At 47.1% G+C, this 25886-nt stretch overlaps 1 protein-coding gene across 2 annotated transcripts in view; it reads right to left on the bottom strand.

The window, feature by feature from the left end:
- The window catches only part of PAH (phenylalanine hydroxylase), a 75155-nt gene that overhangs the window by 19632 nt on the left and 29637 nt on the right, over positions 1-25886 (bottom strand). For both annotated transcript variants that reach the window (XM_021092656.2, XM_084957351.1), the window contains 3 exons: positions 22343-22431; positions 8282-8349; positions 927-1123 (listed from right to left, as the gene is read on the bottom strand). In XM_021092656.2, coding sequence (XP_020948315.2) covers positions 927-1123; positions 8282-8349; positions 22343-22431 — 354 coding nt within the window. The remainder of the gene's footprint in view (positions 1-926; positions 1124-8281; positions 8350-22342; positions 22432-25886) is intronic.

The raw sequence follows: 25886 nt of genomic DNA, 5'->3' as shown, positions 1-25886 counted from the left end.
CAATCATGTAATTTTTTTAGCCACTGAGTTACTCTGGTTCCAGTTCTGCCCCAGTTTAATGAGTCCCTACCATTCACAGTGTGTAGCACTTTGCTTTCACGTTCAGTATCTTATTTCTTTCTCAGAATTGCCCTATGAGAAAGGCTAAAAGGCTAACAGTCCCCACTTGACAGATGGCAAAACTGCAGTTGGTTCTCCCAACTAGAGAGGGTCAAGACAAGATTCGTACCAGGTGCACAGACTCAGACCTCAGGTCTCTTGGCACAAACAGCACATTTCTTACACAAACACACCCTGCAGCCAGCTCGTAGCACAGCAGGAGCTGCAGGGAGAACCCAGACTTGTTAGTCACTTTGGGCTTTGAGTATAAAAAATAAAGTACTTTTCAGGAGTTTCCGTTGTGGCTCAGTGGTTAACGAATCTGACTAGGAACCATGAGGTTGCAGGTTCAATCCCTGGACTTGCTCAGTGGCTTAAGGATCTGGTGTTGCCATGACCTGTGGTGTAGGTTGCAGACGTGGCTCGGATCCCGCATTGCTGTGGCTGTGGCGTAGGCTGGCAGCTACAGCTCCGATTCGACCCCTAGCCTGGGAACCTCCATATGCCACGGGAGCGGCCCAAGAAATGGCAAAAAGACAAAACATAAAAAAAATAAAAAATAAAGTACTTTTCAGGATCATGGAAATGGCAAAATCCACAGCTAATGCCTTTTCTTGGATGGCGGTAGACTAACCGTGGGGGCCTGAGGGGAGGCAGAGCCCAGCAGTGAAACAGTGAAATTCTGGTTTTCCTGGGAGAATCCGTCTTCCTGCATCAGCACAAACGCACTCACGCGCACCTTGGCCTCAATTTACTTTCTTCCCTTTACCCTGTGCCCCCCCCCTGCCCCCCCGGCCCTCAACCTTTTGACCCAGATGTGGACTCACACTGCAGAAACTGAGAAACTTCTTCCAGCTGGGGAATATTATCTTCGCAGAAACCACAGTACTTTTCCAGAAGTGGGAAAATGTGATTGTACTCGTAGCAGGCGTGGGTTTGATACAAGGACTTCAGGTTCTTGAACACCGTCCCCCACGTTTTCTTCTCTTCCTCTGTGTACTCCACTCGGGGGATGGGCTGCCCACTAGGATACAGACAGGAAACACTTGTCTGCGGCAGGGTCCGTGCAGACGAGAGGGTGAAGGAGCCTCCGCAGGAGATGGGGCCAGAGTCTGAGAGCCACCAGCCCCAGACAACAGTGGATTTCATAAGTTATGCGAAAGAGGAAAATTCCACTTCTTGGTATAGGAGTCACGTGATGTGGTTAAGCAAGAATACAAGCTCTCACCTCACTCAGAGCACCAGGGAATTCCTCTCATTTTGGAAAATCACTTGGCTTTTCTTTTCTTTCTCTCTCTCTCTCTCTTTCTTACCTTTCTTTCATGGCCAGACCTGCAGCATATGGAAGTTCCCAGGCTAGGGATTGAACCCACACCTCTGCAGTGACCCAAGCCGCTGCAGTGGGATTCTTAACCCACTGCTCCACCACAGGAACTCCTCACTTGGCTTTTCTGCTCTCCTATTTCCTATTCTTTACCCAGTATGGGAATTCACTTACCTTCAAGGGCCTGTAACATAAATATGTCAAGTAGCAGGTATAGATTAGAGGAGGGTGGGGGCTGGGAAAAGTGAAGAATGCATCCCCTTTCTAAACAAAGGCATCCAAGTTCAAATAAAACAATACAGAGTTTTGTGTTGTCAATGAAAGCACTTCTAACTATGGGCTAAAGTGCATTTCCTATGTGCACCATGAGTTTCAAATCCCTTGTTTAGTGGGCATGTACTTGCTGGATTTGATGTCTCTGCCCTTAAGAAGTTATAAAGGTATTTAAATGCATGGTAGGTCTAAGATCCAGATCCATTTACCTGGCATCTCCGGCTATGGCAGAACAAAACTACGGGCAGCTTGTTAAAGTACATGTGTTGGACCTGCCCCCAGATCTTGAACCTGTCGGGGCGGGGGGTGGGGGGGAGAGCCGAAGCATCTAGATCCTAATAAGCTCTCAGGTGACACGCTATAATCTGAGAGTCATTAGTTCGAAAGTTCCTTTTGAAAACCATCGAAAGTTCCTTTTGAAAACCATCTAAGAGGGAGCTGTGTTCTGAACAGCAAAAACAAATGAAAAGCAAACAGAGCCTGAGTTCAAAGACCAGTGACCGCTCTCTGGGCTGCAGGCCTGTTTCCTAACAGGGTACACAGTGTCTGGGACAGGGCGAGGCTGTTTACCTTAGAATCATGGATCATCTTCAGGACCTCAGGGAACTAGGTCCCTCTTGCCCTTTCAGAGTTGTAGCTCTTCCAAGGACATTAAGGCAAAGTCATTGTTATGTTCCACGAAAAGATGGGCAGGGATCGGGGGAAAAAGACCAATTTTTTGCTGAAGAACTGAAAGCAAGACAAGCTTAGAAGCTTCTGTGATGGTGTAGGGACTGTGAAAAGATGGTCAGGACAGCCCTTGCCTAGAGATGCACCACTGGTTCAGGACGAAGGGCTGATGCAAGAAAAGAAGAGGCTCAGAGTTCTCATCGTGGCTCTGGTTAACAAATCCGACTAGGAACCATGAGGTTGCAGGTTCGATCCCTGGCCTTGCTCAGTGGGTTAACGATCCGGTGTTGCTGAGAGCTGTGGTGTAGGTCACAGACATGGCTCAGATCCCGCATTGCTTGGCTCTGGTGTAGGCCGGCGGCTACAGCTCCAATTAGACCCCTAGCCTGGGAGCCTCCATATGCCGCGGGAGTGGCCCTAGAAAAGGCAAAAAAAAAAAAAAAAGAGGCTTTGGAAACTGACAGAGATGGGTTCACTGCTTCACTCTACCACTGCCTCGCTGAATGGCTTTGGGCAACTTAGTGAACCTCTCTGAACTTAGTCTGTATAGCCCTTATGCTAATAACAAGTAACACTGGAGGGTGTGGAGGAGAGTTAAGTGAAAGGCTATGTATAAAGTACCTAACACTGGTGCTGACAAATAATACCACTGGATAATTGGTAATTACCATTACAATGGATTCCTGTTCTGAAGAGAAAGGTATTTGCTATTTCTGCAACAAATTTTCAGGAGAATAATATTCTGGGCACCCAGACGTCCCCCTGGTTGACATTCGCTCTGCCAGGGGTTCAGTATTCATTCTGGTTCTTTCAGTAAAGCACCCTTCTCTCTTCTGAGTCTGGAGGTTCAGGTATGGGGAGATGCCACCTTCCTGCCTTCAGAGATGGGCACATGACCAGGCCTGGCCAATTCGAGTGCCTCACTTCCTTGGCCACAATAACTGGCTGAGAGATGGGCCCATGTCCTAATCTGAGCCAATGAGACTCAGAGAGAGAACTTTTGATGATTCTGTTGAAAAAAGACAGAACCTCTGGTGGGTTGGCAGTGCTGGGCTCATCTCCAAGAGACATGAGGCCAGTTCCTGAGAGTAAGGCCACTACTGGGGACACCAGAGTCAGGAGGGAGAGAGAATGTGATGCTGGGTCCCAAGCCACCTGTGCTGCAACTACTCCACTTTTCACTTATTGGAGTCTATAAAATCCCCACTTTTTGTTTGAGCTGACTTGCAGCTGAAAAATACAAATTCCTATAATCCATTAGTGTATACTTACATAAAAGTTTAAAGCCCACCCCTCACCCCAGGAACAATCAAAAGCTGCTGCAGCTGCCTTCCAAGTGGTTCCAGACACAACGCCCAGCTCCATCTCTGACTTAGTACTTTTCATCTTCACTAACTTGCGGTCTCTTAGATCCATGCATTCACTCACTTAACAAATATTTATTAAACACGCACAGTGCTCTGGCAATGCAGCCCTGAACAAAACTGTCAAAAGTCCTTTGCAATGGAGTGTTATTCAGCAGTAAAAAGGAGGAACTCCTGCCACATGCAAAGACATGAATGAGGATATTCTACTAAGTGAAATAAGCCAGTTACAGAAGGACAGGTAGTGTGTGATTCCACTTACATGAGGTTTGTAAAAGAATCAAGGACACAGAAGCAGAATTGAATGGAAGTTCCAGAGGCGGGGGGGGGGGAGACATAAGGGTGTGATTCAGCAGGTATAAAGTTTCAGTTATGCTAGATGATTCCTTTCTAGAGGTTGGATGGACAATACTGTGTCAACAGTCACTGTTACTGTACAGTATGCTCATACATCGGCTAGGAAACTAGATCTCCTGTTAAGCATTTTTACTGCATAAAAAAGAAACATCCCTGCCCTCTTGGAGCCTATGTTTTTAGTGGGGGGAGGGGGCAGAAAAGCTGCACAATTCTGTTAGATGGTAAGCGTGAGGGAGGAAAAGAAGGGCAACGTATGGGGAACGTTAGGCTGCGGTTTTGATCTTACGTGGGACACTGGAGAAGACCTGGCTGAGAAGATGCCATGTGACTAAAGACCCAAGGAGGTGAGGCTTCCCTGTGGAGCCCTCCTCTCACCTACACACACCTGTCTGAGGTTCTGCCTCAGCTGCCCCGCAGATTCAGCCAGTCAGCACTCAGCCTTACAGTCTGGGGAGGGAGGCTGTGGGCTTTACATAGCTGCCGGAGCAGCTCATCCCAACTTAGACATCGATGGCCCAGGGGCAGGAGACTAGAATCTGAGTGGTGACTCTTGCAGCTTCCAGGCAGTGGGAGACCTGGGGCAAGTTCCTGTCACTCTCTGATAATATACATCATACACATATGATAATATATATCATACATATATTCTAAACAAGGATAATCAAACCTACCTTATGATGTTGCAGTGATCATCAATGTGTAAAATGCTGCCTAGACATAGTAAATTCTTCAGAATTTGGTTTTACACACACACACACACACACACACACACACACACACCAATTTCCATGGTCTACTTAGGAATTATTACCCTTGGCACATTTTCTTCCATCTTCTCTTTCCACCAAGAGACCTGAAGTTCTTCAAGATCCTCAGTCTTTGAATATATTGTCAATTATTTTTATCAAACCATGATCTCATTAAGTAAAATACATGATGATATTTTGTGAAGACTATCCATTTGGCCCAAAATGAGTTACCATTAAAGCCATTGGGATCCTTCTTTTTTTTTTAAAAAAAAAATGTGTTAAGGAGAAGACCCTGTTTTGAATTATTCCACTTACCAAACATGGCATTCAAGGTACTCCAGAACCTGGTATAACTTTCCTTTTTCAGTTTTATTTTACCCCAAGCCCCCACACATGTAATTATTACCAAGACAAATAATTTGGTGCCCCCCAAATACAACAGCAATTTGTCAGTGCCTCTCCAACCTCATATGTTAAGACTGCTGTTAAATATTCTTAGGGAGGAGAGTCAGAGCATGGCATGGGGATGGGCAGAGAAGGGGGTGGCTAAGAGTAGCAGGGTTGAACTGCTTCCCTACTGTCTAGAGTAATGAGCTCTGGCCCCAAAACACACACAGCTCAAAACAAAAGTCCTGTTTCTAGCCAAACCCACCCTCTCATTCATGATCCACATTCTCTTCGTTGGTAAACTCTTGCTCAGTCTTCAATTCTCAGTCTGTTGCTTCTTCCCAGCCTATTCCCCCAGTCTGCATTCAAATTCTAATGATACAGCCTCATGACACCCACATTTTGATTTTAGTAATACTTATTGCATTTACTGTCCTTTTTGTCATTGCCTGTCTTTCTCCACAATCCCTCAGAGGACATGGACTCTGCTGGTCTAGCTCTTGGCGTTGGGTCCTAGAACACAGTAGGCACCTTTTATCAACAGATCCCGTGATGCTATGACTCAATAGGCAGGAGTTTGATCCCCATGTGGGATGATGAGTGGGTAGGTGCTCAAGATTGGAAAGTGGGACCTTTGGTAGGAAGGATGGCAGAGCCCGAGGAAGAAGGCCAAAGGTGAGTCCTGAAAGGCATCACAGTTTCTGGGTAGGAGGAAAGAGGCTGGAGGAGATTGAGAAGACGCCTCAGAAAGGAAGAGGGAAACCAGCAGGGAGTGGAATAGACTCGATTCTCCTTATTTGCAGCAGTTCTGGTCCACGAAGTTACCATGATCTCTGAGTGAGTGAACACGAAATCGTTCTCCTTAGCAAAATACAGACTCTTTGCAACTCATAGTACCGAGCCTTCCTTGTGTGTGCTTCTGCCTAAAGATACCCTGTTGAATATAGATGGTTGATTCATTCCCACTGAACCCACAGCCAATAGCACTGCAGCTCAGGCCCAAAGGAAGTGCATTATCACCCATGTTCTCCATTAGGTACGTCAGAGCCATGCTGCACTTGGGAACACCAGACAGTGCTTCAGAGATCCACCGGAGGGCCATTTTAAACAGCAAAATTACCAATAAAAAGAACCCCAAAATTCAACAAACGTGGCTCGAAAGAGACTGCAAAAAGAACACTTGTTGACAGTCAAGAAGCGGCACCAAGTAGGCAGTGTTGCCTTATTAGACCTCAGCTTATGCATGAGGGGGACTCCAGTCCTTCCCTGCTCTGAGCATGTCTGGGAACAAGTGAGAAAGTGCCCCCAAGCTTGGGGAAGGGAGAGGGTCTCAAATAAATTTAAGCAAGTCATCCTCAAATAATGAGAGTCAACTGTACCAGACACCAAGCGAAAAGACAACTGCAAAGAAGGAAGGGATAGTAAATAGCATCAGAAGCTCAAAAGAGTGAGCTGAGGTCAGAAATAGGCTTTGAATTGGAAGACAAGTTCAGTCCCTAATGAGTCATGACCTTACGTACACCCCTTAACCATCTGGGATTCATCTATACAAGGTGGAAAAGACCTCTGGTATTCCTCGCAGTACCAGCCATCTACAGATAATTTTCCAGAACTGCTTTAACGTATCTGATGACCATCCAGAATAGTGAGGCATTCCACCAATTCCACACTTCTCCATCAGCTGAAACATTTCTATGGAAAAGAGCTTGAGGGGGACTAGTTTCTCACCTCAAATCCCAAGAAGGAGTGAGTTTAGCTCATGAGCAGCTCCTGGCTTATATGGAGAAGACAGGTCCCCAGACACTCCGGGAACTGGTTGAGAATGCCTCTGCAGTTCAACAAGCCTGAGGGCAACACCAGACCACGCCACCTACAAATCCTATGACTTTGGCAGGTGACTGAACCATGTTAAGCTTTAGTTTTCCCACCTGAAAAATGGGGAATTGGGATTAAGACGGAAGGAAATAACACGAACGAAGCATTTAGTGAAGCCCAAGGTAGAGCGAGGGGCTCATGAATGCGACCCGTTATAACTGACTGTCTGAAGAGGACGCTTGTCAGTCCCTGGATGGATGGTGTCCACCTGACTGCACTGGGGCCACCGTGGGGATGGAGGAGAGAGGCCATCTTCCTCTGTGTCTCCTGCTCGCCACAAACCAAGGTCCAGGGGGGCCTGGATCTGACTAAGGTCAGCACTGTTCTGGGTCCTCCCATTGCTAGGAGTCACTCAGAGAAGGGCGTTTTCTCATTTTCTCCGGAAGTCCTTCCCTTTGGAAGGTAGGTCTTTACTGGGTGTCCAGAGCCTTAGCTTCTCCTTTACCTCCCCTGGACTCTCTCCAGCCATGCAAGTACCAGCAGCTTGGGGTTCTGAATATCTTGACGGTTTGTTCTCATGCCCGTCTTCTGTCCCACCCTAAGCTCAGAAACGGAGCTCAGGTCCCCTAAGTTTCTCAAGGTAGAAGTATTTCTGTGCTTCCTGAGGACTCAGAGTAGCAAAACAGTTCTCGTCCCTTTAAATAACATATTTGATATTTGCTTGTTCCTTTGGATCACATTTGGTAGAGGAGGAGCGGAGAACCCCAGAGAGAAAAATGGTAACTCTTCCTAAAATTGCCCTTTGCATCTGGGTCAGATCAGATAAAAGCAGAACCTGGAGGCTTGGCTCTAGTGAGTCACTGGTCCAGTAAAGCAGCCACTCCTACTTGAATGTAAACGATTCTCTTTTTCCTTCTTCCCGGTTTCATGACCAGAGGCTGTTTTATTTAAGGCCTTTTAGAGTTACTTCAGACATCACTGCATAATTACACAACAAAGCTGGGAAGAGAGCTGGGCCCTGGCGCAGTGGATAATTTGTTTTGTCTAGCGGCAATTCTTTAATGTGTGTTATTGAAGGGAGGGTTTAAACACATATGTGGATGCGCGCGCATGCGCACATATGCACAACACGCACACACAGGTAAGGATTCTCTAAGATGATGGTATTTCCCAACCTTGGGCAAGGGAGAGGCAGGCAAGGCTGGGTCTGCTCCCGACCCCCAACCCCCCACAAGTAAACTTACTGTCGATAGTTGTAGGCAATGTCAGCAAAGTACTTCCGTCTTGTTCGGTACACAGGATCTTTAAAACCCTAGGAAGAAGAGGGACACTTGATGTCTCCAGGCTTTGGTGTATCTATGCACGACTTGAATGAGGGCCCTGGAGCTCTGACAGTACATCTCTCTGTCCCCTGATTCTCCTTTGAAAATAAAGTCTCAGTTAACCCGAGTGTAAGCTCCCCCACCAGGTATTAAGAATGACACATTATGGAGTTCCCGTCGTGGCGCAGTGGTTAACGAATCCGACTAGGAACCATGAGGTTGCGGGTTCGGTCCCTGCCCTTGCTCAGTGGGTTAAGGATCCGGCGTTGCCGTGAGCTGTGGTGTAGGTTGCAGACGCGGCTCGGATCCCGCGTTGCTGTGGCTCTGGCGTAGGCCGGTGGCTGCAGCTCCGATTCGACCCCTAGCCTGGGAACCTCCATATGCCGCGGGAGCGGCCCAAGAAATAGCAACAACAACAACAAAAAGACAAAAGACAAAAAAAAAAAAAAAAAAAGAATGACACATTATTAGCATCATGTTCAATTCAGTGTGAACCTCTTGGGGCTCCAGAATGCAAACGGTGCCCAGGTTTTAAAGACATCTCATCTACAGCATTTCTCACCTGTAAACTTGCTAAGTTAGGCAGAAACTGTCTGTGAAGAAGATACACACGAGTCACTAAATTCCTGACCAATAATATGTGTCCGGCACTGCCTCCTAACTTCTTGATAGGCAGACAGGTACAATTGCTATTGCAAGTGTTAAAAAAAAAATATATAGATACCCTTTATTGAGTGTCTATTATGTGCCCGTCTATGTGTGAGAAGAACTTATTTTATTTATTTATAATTTTCACAACAAATGTGAAAGGTAGACTGCTAGGAGTATCCCTTTCTTTGCAGAATAAACAGCGGCTCAGAGTAGTGGAGTCAAGCAAAGATGAAGCCAGGATTTGAATCGCCCAGTTTCAGGCTCCTCTCACTTCACTTTAGCAAATGTCAGCCTTTACAACTTGACAGGGGCTCAACTAACTGAGATTCTGCCTCAGTACATAAAAAGGATGATGACAATTTCTCCTTGAGGCTGACTTGCAGGCAGCCTTTCCCCAACAATGTGGAAGCAGTGAAAAGAGGCCAGATGTGTCTTTCAGTGTTGCGGGGCTGGAATGGGGGGAAGTCACATCCCTGAGTTGGAGATGATCACAATTGGATAAAAGGACATTTTCTTTATGTGTTCTTCTTGGAGTTTTACTGTTTCAGGTCTTATATTTAAGTCTTTCATGCATTTCAGGTTCATTGTTGTGAGTGGTGTAAGAAAGGGATCTAATTTCCTTCTTTTAAAATGTGAATGTCCAGTTTTCCCAACACCATTTATTGAAGAGACTATGTTTTCCCCATTGATATTCTCTGCTCCCTTGTCAAATACTAGTTGACTGTATGTACATGAGCTTACTTCTAGGTCCATTGGTTCATCTGTCTGTTTTTAATGCCAGTATCATACTGTTTTGACTACTATAGCTTTGTAATAGAGTTTGAAATCAGGATGTGTGATTCTCCCAGCTTTTTTCTTCTTTCTCAGGATTGCTCCTTGATGTTGGTTTATGGAATGAGTTTTGGCAATGATGTCAAAGGCCCAAGTGAGAAAAGCAAAAGGAAGTAAGTACATCCAACAAAAAAAGCTTCTGCACAGCAAAAGAAACAATGAATAGGATGAAAGGCAGCCTATAAAATATTTGCAAACCATACATCAGATAAAGGGTTAATACCCAAAATATATATGGAACTCACCACTCAATAGAAAAAAAGTCAAATCATCTAATTTAAAAATAGGCAGAGGATCTGAACAGGCATTTTTCCCAAAGAAGATATACAAATAGCCAACAGGTACAGGAAAAGATGCTCAGTATCACTAACCATCAGTAAAATGCAAATCAAAATCACAATGAGCTGTCACCTCGCACCTGTTAGAATAGCTGATCTTGAAAAGACAAGAGGTAAGTATTAGCGAGAATGTGCAGGAAAGGAAACCTCTGGGCACCACTGGTGGGAACGTCAGTTGGTACAGCTAACTTGGCAAATGGTATGGAGGGTCCTCAAAAAAGTAAAAACAGATCTACCCTATGATTCAGCAATCCCATCTGTAGGTATATATCCAAAGGAAATAAAATCACTCTCTTGGAGAGGGATCTGCTCTTCCATGTTCACTGCAGCCTTGTTCAAACAGTCAAGACACAGAAACAACCTAAGTGTTCACTGGCAGATAGACGGATAAAGAAAACGCCGTCTATACATACAGTGGAGTATTATTCGTCCATAAAAGGTAAGGAAACCCTTCTGACCACATAGGGGGGACCTTGAGAGCATTTTACCAAGTGAAATAAGTCAGACAGAAAAAGTCAAAGGCTGTTTTGGCCAGATAATACGAAGCCAAACTCATGGACAGAGAGGACATTGCTGGTTACCAGAGAATGGGACTGGGAGAGACGGGGATGTGTCGGTTAAAGGGTCAAACTTCTAGGTAGACGATGAGTAGGTTCTGGGGATCTAATGCACAAGATTACAGTTAACGGTGCTGTTTCATAGACTTGAAAGTCGCGAAGAGAGTAGGTCTTAAATGTTTGCATCAAAGACAGAAACGGTAAGTAGCTGAAGCGACAGATGTTTATCATGCTATCATTTCTCAACATATACATGTATCAAATCGGCACCTCAGACGTATGCAACGGTATGTGTCCATTATATTCCAATAAAGCTAAAAACGTCATGATCCAAAAAATGGATCGTAATCTGAATTTCAGTAAGACAAAATAAATGTAGTAGAACTTGCTTTGTTCCCCGCAAGCAATAACGGATAAGCTGGGTAAGCCATGCCATCCATCCCCTTACCCTGCAATTTCTCTGCCCCACCATCCCTCCAAACGAAGGCATTAATGGATTGAAAACAAAGGCTGATGTCATGGAGGGTCCTGTTTAAAGACTCTTTTAAAAGGATAAGTACTTCCTGACTTTCAGACTTGGGGTTTTTTTGTTTTTGTTTTTGTTTTTTAAGTCAAGCTCTATTAGTAATTCCAAAGAACCAGGGGTTCACGTGTATCACGTAATTTTACCTGAGAAGCCCTAGCCCAGAGCCTGGCATACAGAAAGAATGACAAGCGCTCCCTGAAAGAGGGAAGGAAGCAAAGAATAAGGGGCAGGGAGGGATAAACAGAGGGAGGCAGCAGGGAGGGAGGCGTTCCCTGTTTTGTTTCCTAGGATATGTTTTGAGAAACAGAGAAATCCATATGTTTCACACTGGAAAAGTAAAATTACCCTGCATCTTTCCTTCCAAAACTAAATCCCAGGTAAATTAAGTGATTATTCGGTTTAGAAAAGAGCCCACGACACGATTATTACAAAGGATAACTGCAGTATTTTCCCTCGAGCACTGAATGGTTTTGAAGCATTCATTCCAGATAGGAAAGTTCGGGAATCGGAAAACTGAAAACTCCTGCTGGGCTCAGCTCTACCGGGTGAAGATAAATTGCTGTGGGATGATGAGGCCAGAAAATGGGACATTTTGATTTCTAAGCAGCACGACCACACCCATGGAGGACTCTGGCTGCTGAGCTCAATGAACACATCTCCATACTTAGGGCTTAATATACAACGTTAATGGGTTTTTTTTTGGGGGGGCGGTGTTTGTTTGTTTGTCTTTTAGGGCCATACCCACAGCACATGGAGGCTCCCAGGCTAGGGGTTCAATCGGAACCACAGCCACTAGCCTACACCACAGCCACAGCCACGCCAGACCCAAGGCCCGTCTGCGACCTACACCACAGCTCACGGCAACGCTGGATGCTCAACCCACTGAGCAAGGGCAGGGATCAAACTTGCAACCTCATGGATCCTAGTTGGGTTCAGCAACTGCTGAGCCATGACAGGAACTCCCTAGAAAGTTAATGTTTGTCCTGCGTATAAAGACTTTGGCACTGCCAGGTGCCTTGGAGAAAACCTCTTTTTATATTGCAATCTAGACACGAAGAAAGTGGAGCTCACAAAGCCATTTGCCCAGGGGCCCTGAACGACAGAACCAACACCTCCACCTGGGCTGTGTGGTCCTCCCCAGGTGGTGAGTTGAGGGTTGAGACCGGTAACCAGGGAGACAAATGAACAATTCTTTTAACCAGTGGCTTTCCACCTCATTATGCTGCCTCTAGCAGTGGGATGCTCATGATAGCTTCTCTTCTCCATGTGGCTCTTTATCGTTCAGCCTCAGTGTACTTTGTCTAGGTAGTTTAAAGTTTTTTTTCCAGCCATAAAAAAAAGCTTAATCTAAAATTTTAGGAGTTCCTGTTGTGGCTCAGCAGTTAACGAACCCAACTAGCATCCAGGAGGATGCGGGTTCGATCCCTGGCTTCACTCAGTGGGTTAAGGATCCAGAGTTGCCATGAGCCGTGGTGTAGGTCACAGATGCGGCTTGGATCGTGCGTTGCGGGACCGTGCATTGCTGTGGCTGTGGCTACAGCGGCTACAGCTCCAACTGGACCCCTAGCCTGGGAACCTCCATATGCCTCGGCTGCAGCCCTAAAAAGACAAAAAGACACACACAAAAATTGTAGGAGTTCTCTGGTGGCCTAGCAGTTAAGGATCCACAGTTGTCACTGCCACGGCTCCGGTTACTACTGTGGCATGGGTTTGATCCCTGGCCCAGGAACGTCTGCGTGCCACAGGCGAGGCCAAAAAATAAAAAAAATAAGATAAAATGTACATCCAGTAGCTATCAACTATGTCAGAGGGATTATATAAATCATTTAAGAATGAAATGATGGAATAAATATATCAAAATCCAACAAACGGCAGGAAAATTGGAGCTCTTTTATTCTTCTATACCACTTATGCTTTTGATTTTTCTACCGTGAGTGTGGATTTCTTTTACAACTTGAAACAAAGTAAAATAATATTAAAAATCCATCTTAACTCACTAGGGAAGTGATGGCAGTTTCATATATGGAGCTACCTCAACACACCCCTATATAATATACTACACAGATTTTCTCTGTGGGAAGGTTTCTAACCCTGGCCCTCTACAGTGCAGGGTTTCAAAGAAGCTCATCATCAGCCTGCAAAGGAGCCCTGCCCACCAGACTGCCCAGACTTTTGCTCTCAGTTACCAGTGAAAGAGATCGGCAGCCTTGGAGTTGTCTCTCCGGGCTTTGCCCTGGTATCCTTCGGGTTGCCAGGTGACCCCAGGGCTTCAGCAGCCAACGAAACTCACTCTGAATGAAGTTACGCTTGCTGATGACTAATCGTCCTGTCTCAATTTAGACTAATAGCAGCAATTTCAGTAGCACTGCATGTAATTTATTTATAATCGCCCTGTCTCAATTAAGCTAATAGCAGCAATTTTGGTTGCACTGCATGTAACCAAGTATGTTTTGACAGGAAAATCTATTGCTGGTGACTGAGTGGGGAGGGGGAGGGGGATGAGAGGAGAAGTGGTGGGAGGAAGTGGAGAGAATTCTACTGGATGCAAAGGTGCAACATCACACCCGCGGTCCACACACAATCACTTTTCATCTCAGCATTTCTGTTACCTGGGGTGTGGACACGAGTGATTTTGATTCAGTGGGGATTTGGGGGAGGCAGCAACTATACAGAAAAGCCTTCTGAGTATTCTTCCAGCCTGAGATCGTTAAGTTATCGTGTCTTGATCTCATGCCTGGAATTAAAGCTCAGAAGTGCTGTCTTTAGACTAGAGAGAAGAACAGGGGGCTTACAGTTGGACGGGCTGGGATGGATTGCTGACCCATTTGGCCATGAGCAGCATGGCCTGATGTTGGTCCCTTCACCTCCCAGAGCCTTAGTTTCTTCATCAGTAAAATGAAACTAGCAATGGTAGCCACCTCACGGTCTCGGATGGATGTGGTTAGATAACATAAGCAGGGCATCAAGTAGAATTCTGCCTACAAAGGAGACACTCAAGAAATGATGCATTTGTGCAAAATGGTGAGAAATCCAAAAGCTGAGAGGTCTGACTCAGAATAATAAAAGGATATTCTCTGGAATGGTTCACTAAGTTCCATCACCAATCCCTGGGCTTTAAAAAATTTTTTTTGTCTTTTTTTGGGCTGCACCTGTGGCATATATAAGTTCCCAGGCTAGGGGTTCAACTGGAGCTGCAGATGCTGGCCTACAACACAGCCACAGCAACACCAGAGCTGAGCCACATCTGTGACCTATGCTGAAGTTTGTGGCAATGCCAGATCCTTAACCCACTGAGTGAGGCCAGGGGTCGAACCCACATCCTCATGGATACTAGTCAGATTTTCACCCCGCTGAGCCACAACTGGAACTCCTCTCTGGGCTTTTTAAATAGCATCTGTCAAATTCTTGCCTTGCTATTTATATTTCATCTGGAGCAATAATGAGAGGTTTTTTGCATTCTGTGAGCCCCACACCAACTGGAGGAAGGATGGTACACAGGAGACAAGAAGTTCAAAGTAGTATTTTTTAAAGTAACTGCCATCTTGTAGACACTCACCAAAGATGTGCAACTCAGTAGACAAGGACAGCGCTGACCTTGCCCCTCCCCTCACCCATTCTGTGTTGCCATGGTCACCCCCTACCAGTAAGGCCAAGAAGACTGTCTTGGAAAAGATTAAGATCCTTGGTGGCTCCAGAGAGTTCCTGTCGTGGCGCAGTGGTTAACGAATCCGACTAGGAACCATGAGGTTGTGGGTTCGGTCCCTGCCCTTGCTCAGTGGGTTAAGGATCCGGCGTTGCCATGAGCTGTGGTGTAGGTCGCAGGCGCGGCTCGGATCCGGCATTGCTGTGGCTCTGGCATAGGCCTGTGGCTACAGCTCCGATTAGACTCCTAGCCTGGGAACCTCCATATGCTGCAGGAGCGGCCCAAGAAATAGCAAAAAGACAAAAAAAAAAAAAAAAGATCCTTGGTGGCTCCAGCCAGTAACCTGGGAATTCACTGGGTACATCTCTCCTTTCCACATTCAGCAATCAATTTTTGTCCATTTTTTCCTGCCAAACATCTTGAGTCTGTCCTTTTTACTTTAATCTCATTGCTACGCCTTCATTGAGGCCCCAGTCACTTCTTTCCCAGCTTCTATGTCTGCTTTCCAAGTGGCCTGTCTTTGTCTCGTCCCCACACCCCCTCCCTCCCTTCAGCCCAAGGAGACTTAAACTAGACAAATCTATTCTCTCCCCTCCTTCCAAACTTTCAATGGTTTCTCATCACTTTTAGGATAAAGTCCAAAATCCCTAATATAGACCACGAGGCTCCATCTGATCTGGCCCTGCCTATGTTTCCAACTCTGTGCTGAACCACAATTGCCCAACACGGTGTTTATCTGCAAATTTGTCCATCTGGTCTAATGTGACTTCTCTAAACACACCATGCTTTTTCCCAGGTTCAGCATGGTTCCCACATGCTGTTCCCTCTGACTGGAACACTTCCACACTCTCCTGGACCAATAAGCTATTATTTGGTCTTTCTAACTTGGTTCCAACTGCATTTTTAGAAACCTACCTTGGCTTTTCTGAAGGTTATTGGTTTCCCTCTGCAATAGACTCCCTCAGCGACCTGAGTGTTTCTCCTTTCAGACAATCATTACATACTGGTTAATAATTATTAAACTCGGGAATCTGTTTATCTTATTTATCACTGGATTTTCAGTGCAAAGCAGACTCAGCATACTCCTGAGTAGATGCTTTTAAGAAAAATTATGCAAAACTTAGGCAAAAAAACTGTGTGTCTTTTGAAAGTCCAATGAGATTACTGTTTAACAAGCCTACTGTACGCTATCTAGGGGCGGGAATATTTGTTTGATGTGCAATTTACTACTTCATAAGGTCTGAAGTCTTCAAAGGTAGATGTGGACTTATAGAAGAGTTACAAAATATTTATTTTATGATCAGGCTGCAAATGTTTCTGTCCAACAGAAAACACTCATGGTTATGGCTTGATTGTTTCATTGGACCTATATCATGGGAACCCATCTTTGCAATCTCATTCCAGCATCCTAGTCTTCAATGACCATAACTATTTCGGTCTCTTGCATCTTCCTTTGCAACGTCTTTGACATCTTGTTGCTGCCCTTACTATGGAGGCAACAGACCTTTGACAGATGTTTACTGGCTACCTTTATGACGGTTGGTTTTGGCTTTAATTTAAAAATTGTGCTTTGACAGAGCAGCAGAGGGAAGTATAAGAAGTCTTTGATGACTCAACTGGCTAATGATCCTTAGAAGAGACCTTGACAGGGGCCTCAGATGGAGAAGGTTGGATGGACAAAGGAAGAGGCAAGGAGAGAAGTACTGGAAAGACAGCCTTCCTCTTGGGGAAGAACAAGGGTCTTTGGGGAGAGTGGGGAATCTCAATGTCTACGCCTTGAAAGGCTGAAAAGCATTTATGAGATTTAGATAAAGATAAAGACGTAGAAACAGGCCCTGAAAAGCAGCTGCACTGGTTAATGTGTTCTCCACCAGAAAGCCTCCCCTAGTGCAGATCTGCTTGGACCCAGCTCAGGTGCCAGGGAAATTGGAAGAGGGAGCTCTGGGGTTGGGGTCTTGGCAGCAGAGGCTGGCAGTGCTCCCCAAGATCTGCCCCTGCTGGCCTTCAGAGAACATTGCTAAACCACTGTTCCCAGTCTCTCCGGAACATAGGCGTGGCCCTGTGACCGAATTACAGTCAGAGGAATTTGAGGGAAGGGATGCATCGCCATCAATCCCAGACCATAAAAACCTCTCCCGAGCACTGCTCACTCTCTCTCCATCCTTGTCTGGCAGCATGGAGACGGCTCCCAGGATCTGGATGAGGGGCTACCACTGGATGGAAGGAGAGTTGGTCTCTGTAAGACTGTGTGGAGCAATTTCCCTAATGACCTACCCTGGAAATAAACTTTTCTTGGGTTCGCCCATAGAGAGGGGGCTGCTGTCAGACAAGCACAGAGCCCGCTCTGGTTACTAGAGGGCTCACCCCAGATCTCCCTTTTTCCAGAAGTCGTCCCTAACTATTCCAATCCACGGAGACCTTAGAACTGACAGCATCTGCTATCTGACTTATTAAACATGGTGCTTAATCACACGCTTTTTTTTTTTAATGGCCACACCCACAACATATGGAAGTTCCTGGGCCAGGGACTGGGCCAGGAGCCACACCTGTGGCAGCGCTGGATCCTTTAACCCGCTGCCTTGGGCTGGAGATTAAATGTACCCCTCTGCAGCCCCAGCCGTTGCAATTGTGTTCTTTTTCTTTTTTTTTTTTCCCTAGGTCCGCACCCACGGTGTATGAAATTTCCCAGGCTAGGAGTCGAATCAGAGCTACAGCTGCCGGCCTACACCACAGCCACAGCAAGTGGGATCCGAGCCACAGTTACGATCTACACCGCAGCTCACAGCAACGCCAGCTCCCCGACTCACTGAGCCAGGCCAGGGATCAAATCCCGATCCTCATGGATACTAGCAGGATTTGTTTCCATTGCGCCACAACGGGAACTTCCTGCAATTGTATTCTTAACCCACCGCGTCACAGCAGGAACTCCAATCATGTACTTTTTATATACTACAATTTAACCAAATATTATGATGAAACACTACCATTCAAGATAATGTTGCTAGGTACTCCATTAAAAAATGGATTTCAGGAGTTCCTATTGTGGCTCAGCAGTTATAAACCTGACTAGGATCCATAAAAATGCAGGTTTGATCCCTGCTCTTACTCAGTGGGTTAAGGATCCAGCGTTGCCATGAACTGTGGTGTCAGTCGCAGACACGGCTCAGATCCCAAGTTGCTGTGGCTGTGGCGTAGGCCAGCAGCTGCGACTCTGATTTGACCCTTAACCAGGGAACTTCCATATGCCACAGATGTGGCCCTAAAAAGACAGAAAAATAAAGGGGGGGTGGGTTGGTTCCATGGGTAAATAAATTTTAAGGATCGTTAGGTTGAATGGGTATTTTTTTTTTAAGGGATTTTTCAGCGCCTCTCATGAGATAACGGGACTTGCATGTGCTTAAAATGAGCTTCTAGAATACAGCAGATCTCCCTTTGATGGTGAGATTTTTTGTTTTTCAAAGACTGCAGTTTGAGGATCAGGCACAGGACCCTTCACTTGAATAAGTCCTATGAGGTTGTGAATTTACTGGGATCTGATGCTCTGTGTTCATAATTTTAAACACAGTGCACACAGTTCTACAGCATCAGTGTGAAAAGCTTAGCCTGGGGAAGAAGGCGCTGGAAGGCTTTAGGGAAGCCAAGATACATGCCTGGGCCTTAAAAGATGAATCGAGCTTTGCCAGCAGGGAAAGAGGTGAGAGGAGATGACACGCACAGGAGCACAGAGGCTGGGAAATGGTCAGGGAGAGAATGTGCTGGAAATGAGAATCCAACAGACCCATTTGGATTGGGGCTGCCAGGCTGTGTCCCAGCCCCCTCTGGCCACCTTTGGGAAGACCAGATGTCCTCCCTCTACCCCATCACTGAAGGCCTGGAGGGCAGGGACCAGGTCTTACTAGTCATTTCAACCGTCTCTCCTTTACACGGCCGGAAACAGACACAGTTCCCATCCACAATTTCTCCTCCGCAAATGAGAAAATTCACCCCTCCCAGGAGATGGTTATAACATTCACATCTTGAGAATGAGGGTAAAATCCAAGACATGAAATCAACCCAAATGTCCACTGACAGATGATTGGATTAGGAAGATGTGGCGTATATACACAATGGAATATTGCTCGGCCATAAAAAAGAACAAACGAATGCCATTTGCAGCAACAGGGATGGAACTAGAGACTCTCATCCTGAGTGAAGTAAGTCAGAAAGAGAAAGACAATCACCATATGCTATCACTTATATCTGGAATCTAACATATGGCACAAAGGAACCTTTCTACAGAAAAGAAAATCATGGACTTGGAGAATAGACTTGTGGTTGCCAAGGGAGAAGGGGAGGGAGTGGGAGGGACTGGGAGCTTGGGGTAAATAGATGCAGACTGTTGCCTTGGGAATAGATTAGCAATGGGATCCTGCTGTGTAGCACTGGGAACTCTGCCTAGTCACTTATGATGGGACATTTAATGTGAGAAAAAAGAATGTATGCATGTATGTTTACAGGGTCACCATGCTGTGCAGTAGAAAAATATATATATACAAATAAATGATAAAAAAATAAAAAATAAAAGAACGAGGGTAAAGCTTTTAGCACAGTCCCTGGCATCCAGTCTGTGGTCAGTGCCGAAATATCAGCTACAAATGTCATTTGCTGAACAAATGTTTGTGGAAGGAAGAAAGGAAGGAGGAAAGGTGAGAGCCTGGCAGGTCAGCATGCCCGTCTCACGTGTCGCTTCACCACGGCTCAGAGGCCCTTTACCCTGTGTTTTGGGAACGGTCCTTGCTTGGCTGCACTTCTCCAAGAGGCTGTTTGCGAGGCCCCCAAAGTGAGCTGCTGGGTCAAGTGTCAGCGCGTGCTGCCAAGGGCAGGGGTCGGGGAGGCTCAGCCTGGACGCCAGGGACAGGGAGGAACAGAGGGTCCTTTCGGGAAGAACAGCCGAGCCGCTCCCCACATGGAGGCCAGGCCCCGTGGGGCCGGCGAGGCTGCGCGAAGCCCCCTGGAGGGTGTGCTCTGTCCTTGGCCCGTCCGTTCCCGGGACCTGATGAGAAGCCACAGGAACAGAGAGAGCCTGGCCTCCGAGGCAGGGGGACCGTGTACCTGATAAAGTGTGTTTTTAGGATAAAATCTACGATGCGGGAGGCCAGGGAGTCAAAGATGTGGGCTGGGTCTAGAAAGAGAACGAATTCCAGGGAGTTTTAAGAGCAGCCCCGACTGCCCCTGAGGAGCCACGAGGATAAAGAGAGGAACAGGCCGTATCCATAGCCTGGCCTCTTCTGCCACCGCTCCCAGCGAGCCGGGAATGCGGCCAGCAGAAGGGACAGGCGTCAGGGCAGGAGGATGGAGGTGGGCGAGAGGAGAAAACACCCGGATAGGCCGGGCCCAGGGACTGGGTCAAGGCCAGCCGGACAGCTTTGCGGACGAACCGTATCTTGGGAGATGCTTTGCTTTCCCCCTGGGCGGATGGCAAAGAGGCCCAGACCCAGACTTGTCCACAGGGATAGGGAGATTCTGGAAGGGCTCCTGTCACTCAGGCCAGGGGAGTGGGCTGCATTCTACCCAGGAAAGGGGGGGGGGGCAGGGATCCAAAGGCTCCAACTCGACCTTGAGTTTCGGGAGGGGGGCATTTATATAACAGATACCAGGAGCCTAAAGGACAGTGACTATCCTTGGATTAAGTCATTTCACAAGCAAGCATCAGAGAAGCTAAGCTACACGGAGGTCACACAGAGATGCAGAGGCAAGAAGATTCCCTGCGGAATTATCATCATAGTGAAAGACCAAAAACCCCATACAAGCTCACCATTGGGGGCTGGTTAGTAAGTTATGACACTGCGATTAAAAATATACATTCGCGGAATTCCCGCTGTGGCTCAGAGAAAACGAACCCAACTAGTATCCATGTGGGCTCCCTCGCTGGCCTTGCTCAGTTGGTTAAGGATCCGGCGTTGTCACGAACTGTGGTGTTGGTCACAGACACGGTATCTTGGATCTGGCGTTGTTGTGGCATAGGCTGGCAGGTACAGCTCCCATTCGACCCCTAACCTGGGAACCTCCAGATGCTGCAGGTGCAGCCCTAAAAATATATATATATATAAAAAAGGAGGAGGGAATTCATTCTTTGCTTCAGTTTATAAAATACTTTCTCATGGTAAAAAACAAACAAACAAACAAACAAAAAACAAGCAGAATGGTACCAAGGGAAAAAAGAGAAATAATGGAGATTATAGGCGATCTTCATTTTCTTCCTCAGGCTTTTCTGTATTTTCAAGTTATTCTAAGGGCTTTACTATTTGAATTGATAAACTACGGAATTTGAATTGGAACGAGCAACAGTTGCTGATATTTTAAAAGGCCAGCCTACCCCAGAACTGGCTCCCTCTTCGTCTCTGTGAAAGGGCCTGAATTTCTGCCCTTTGTCTTTTCTCCGTACAGACGGAGGTCAGAGGCCAAGCAGGCCAAATCTAGCCTGAGACCTTGGAGAAGTCATTCCTCTTGTTGGGCCTCCACCACTCTGTAAAGTGGGAGCATCTGTTCTGCCTCCTGAGAGAAGCCTTCCTGCAAATTCTCAACTTGCTCACCTGGAAAGACCGCAGAGATGGGAGGAAGAAACAGACTCCCCCCCAGGAAGTGCAGGGACTCCCACTGGGTTGCAGTAACCCTGGGAAGGAAAACAGCTTCCAAGTCATTTGAAGACTGAGGAGCCCTTTGTCTGGGCAGAGAATGAGACAGCCAACCTAAGGCGGCACCTCTCACCTCCAGGCTGCTCCTCCTTGGAGCCCCCCCGCCCTGGAGAAAGGGAGTAAGATCTCCCGAGCTTGGTCCTCCACTTAGAAAAGGTAGGGACACAGGACACAGTCGCAGTTCTCTGTCGGGTACATCAGACCCTTTAAAGTCGGCCCACAACCCACCCGATCTCATCTCCTGACACTTTCGCCCTCACGCCTAACACCAGCCAGGCATCCCCCAGATATCCCGGACTCTGAGCCTTGGCATGTGCTGTTCCCCTCGGCGCAGAAAGCCTCTCGTTCCTTATTCGACCAGCATCTTGTTCTCAGTTTTTGAAATCCAGTTCCGGTGTCACCACTCCCCACAGCACAGCCCCCCTGCCCCGGCAGCGCTGTCAGCAGTTTAGTATTTCCCGAACACTTGATTTAAACCTCTGTCGTTGGACCAAATCAAAAACAAAGATGATTTACACACATGTGTGTGTGTGGATACATACCACTTACACACCTACGTGGCACGTAAACAGTAGTTTCTGGATGGTGATCTCTAGCCGCCTCGTCCATAGTAACCGCGGTAATGATGACGGCAGCGTCATCTACGTGGGCACTCAATGCATGTGTGTTGTACAGGCGGACAGACAAAGACACCATGCCCCCGAGGGAGAGGGGGTGGTGGGGGGGAACCCACAGGACCGGATCAGAGGGGCCGTGCACTCACAGGGTGATCTGCATCCAGTTCCGCTCCGTAGCTGAGAATCTGATTGGCAAATCTGTCCAGCTCTTGAATGGTTTTGGGGAACCAGGGCACTGCAACACAGAAAGGGCAAAGTCCTGAGCAGAGATTGGTGGGATGCGGCCCAAGGCCTCACCAGGATCAGAAGCAGGGGATCAGCCCTAGGGACGCAAATCCACGGTGGCAGCAAGTGGGGTCCCAGATGACCCCCCCAAAACACGACCGCCCAAAAGTTAAATCTCATTTTCCTTGGGAACTAATTTTATTTATTGATTTGCTTATTCAGCTTTACCGAAGTATATCTGACCAGTAACATTTTAACATGTTTTAAGCATATCTCATGGTGATGGGATAGACACACACACATGGTGAAAGGATTCTCCCCATCCAGGTAATTAACTCGTCCATCGCCTAACAGATTTGTCTTTTGGTGGTGGTGGGGGGGATGGTCCCACTCTCTTCGCAAATTTCAATGATATAATACAGTGCTATCAACTCCAGTCGCCAGGCTTTCCATTAGATCCTTAGACCTTATTCATCTGCATCCTTTGACCAGCCCTTCCTATTTCCACCTTCCCCAGCTCCTGGCAACCAGTTATCTACTTTGTCTGTTTCTATGAGTAGAATATCCAAAAATTAAGTTTTTGAATATTCCACATAAAAGTGACACTGTGCAGTATTCTTTTTTTCCCCCCTGTCTAGCTTATTTCACTTAACACCCTGGGAGTTCCCATTGTGGCTCAGTGGGTTAAGAACCAGACATAGTGTCCATGAAGATACAGGTTTGATCCTTGGCCTCAGTTAAGGATCTGGAGTTGCCACAAGCTGTGGCTTAGATCACAGATGCAGCTCTGGTTCAACCCGTGGCCTGGGAACTTCCATATGTGACAGGTGTGGCCATTAAAAGCAAACAGACAGAATAACCACATTCCCAAACATCTTCTCTTTCCTGGGGATTGTCTCTGAATTATCACAAAATTCATCTCCCTTCCATCTATCATGGTATGGTGGAATGGGTTTTGACAGTTTTCTTTAGTGGCAGAGTCTTTTGTGTAATATATATTCCAGAATATAAATGAGATAAAGCCAGAGCTGAGCTATTATAAGCAAGGGGAAGCTCAGGAACCCCATCTCATGACCCCGTCTGCTATCTCGTGTCTCTTCCGAGGGCTCCCAGGCACCTCAGCACAAGACCAGGCAGCAGCACTCGAATCCCCGTGGCCTTCGGGACAGAATTCACGCTAGGAGTGGAATCATCCCAGGAATGAACAGAAACTGGGACATTCTGGGCTATAAGGTCCAAAGAATTAGGAACTGGGAGTGCACTGTAATTCTAAGGTCATGCAAGGAAAGGAGGGAGAAAGGTTTAGGGAGAAAAGATGCTGAACTTGCAACCAGGCAAGTCTGGCTTAGAACACAGGCTCCAGCTGCCTACTTGTTTTCTCAGTGTCTCAGTCCCAACTCTGTAAAAAGAGAATGATAACAACAACAACAGGAAAATAGCAAACATGAAGGCTTTGCCATGTGCCAGGCACTGTGCTTAGCATTTTTGGTGGACTCCCTCCTTCAATCTGGGGGTTTCTGGGAGGCGTAAATGAGAATGTAGGCAAAGGGTGCAGCCTGGTTTCTGGCCCATAAAATGTAGCTTTCCATCTCTCATGTGTTTCGGATTCTGGCCCTGCGCAGGTTGGGCAGGAAAGAACATGCATGCCACCTAGTGGCAAGACTTAGGAACTGCCACCCGTGGTCCATACAGAAGAGCATCAGACAAGAATGAGCAGCCTTCCACCAAAACAAGCCGCTTACCTGCGAAGCAGTAATAAGGTCCATTTAGAGCCTGTTTCCATAGATCCGTGATGCTACGCTCTCTACTGCCTTTGTTAATAATAAATACTAACACTGATATCATTCCCAGTACTATAGCTAGTATTCGTACTATTCATGGTACTATTGGTTTCCCCATATTGTAAGAACACTGAGGTACAGAGCGGTTAAGTGGCAAACACAAGTACACACACTGCTAGGAAACAGCAGATTCGGGATTCAAATTTGGGCCTAGCTGACTCCCTGCTCTCAGGTTTGGACCACAAATCATCCTGCCAGCTGTAGGGGTCGGGGGAGAGCACGGCGGTTAAGGGGACTGGTTCTGTTCTGCAGTTTCCTACCTGGAGGTTTCCAGGCCCCTAAGCCCAGCGCCCCTCTCAAGATGGGCTCCCCACAATAGCCGTAAGAGTAATAATTCCGGCTAATGCTTATATGGCGTTTGCTGTGTGCCAGGCACCGTCCTAAACACTCCACATCCACTACCTCACCCGGTTCTCATGACAGCCCCATGAAGATGGTGTCATTATGACCCCATTTTACAGAAGAGGAAACTGAGAACGGGGAGGGGAAGTCTCTTCATAGACCCCCGTGGCCCAAAACGCTAGACTTTGGAGTCGAGGGTGACTCAGCACCATGATTGCTCACCTAACAGGGATCCCGATGTCCCACTTTGTCACCCAAATTCTCCCCAAGCTTCTTTCTCCCTGAATCCAGTGCTTTGTCTTGCACAGCGGAGCTCTACTGTTGGCCCTGAAAATGGGGTCGAGTCCCTACCCAAGTGTGGAAGGGCCTGAGAAAGGGCATCCTTTGGTTCTGCGGGCAGCCTCAGGGTCTCCTCTGAGCCCCTCCCTGTTTCTCTGGATCAGTGCCACCTTGTCACCTCATGTTCAAAGCATCCCATCCCCACCCATTCAGTCTCTCTTTTGCCTGAGACTTATCCGTAATTCCGGCAACAACAGCTGCTCCCAGAGATGGGCGAGCCAGCCCTTTCCTGCTGCACCACCTTGCGACCTGGGGACCCTTAGTCTTGGCAAAAGAGTTTCCACAAACATGTCCTGAGCACGTCCTACTCCTGAGCACTGGACATGGAGGGGGGACCTGGGGGAGTCTTCGCTCCGATGGCGCCTACATTCCAGGGATGACGACTGGGAATAAGCCAGGAATAAATGCCAAGAGATAACAACGCCGGGAAGTTCCTGAGAAAGAAGAAAGCCGTACAAGGAGAGTATGGGGATACTCTTTTATATAACATCCTGTGGCTCCAGACCCCAGGGTCCTGGAGACTGGACACTACCTTGCCATGACTCAAGGGGACTGGACTAGCCCAGATCTGGTTCCGGATGTGTCTCAGGGAGAGGCAGTCTAGCCATGGGTAAGGGCCTGGACAACAGAGCCAGACAGCCTAGGCTTAATGCTGTCTCTGGGAGTTCCCACTGTGGCTTAGCGGTAATGAAGCTGACTAGTAACTGTGAGGATGTGGGTTCGATTCCTGGCCTTGCTCCAAGGGTTAAGGATCTGGTGTTGCCTCCTGCTGTGGTGCAATTCACAGAGATGGCTTGGATCTGGCATTGCTGTGGCTGTGATGTAGCCCGGCAGCTGCAGCTCTGATTCAACCCCGAGCCTATGGAAGTTCCCAGACGCCCTGAGTGTGGCCCTAAAACAAACAAACAAACAACTGGTCTCTGCACTTAACTCTGCTGCACCC

The sequence above is a fragment of the Sus scrofa genome, chromosome 5 (assembly GCF_054392235.1).
Source record: "Sus scrofa isolate SSC_HxYL_T2T_F1_AM1 chromosome 5, Sscrofa_HxYL_maternal_Yorkshire_Landrace_v2.0, whole genome shotgun sequence".
Taxonomy (NCBI): domain Eukaryota; kingdom Metazoa; phylum Chordata; class Mammalia; order Artiodactyla; family Suidae; genus Sus; species Sus scrofa.
This window is presented reverse-complemented; position numbering and strand designations above follow the sequence as displayed.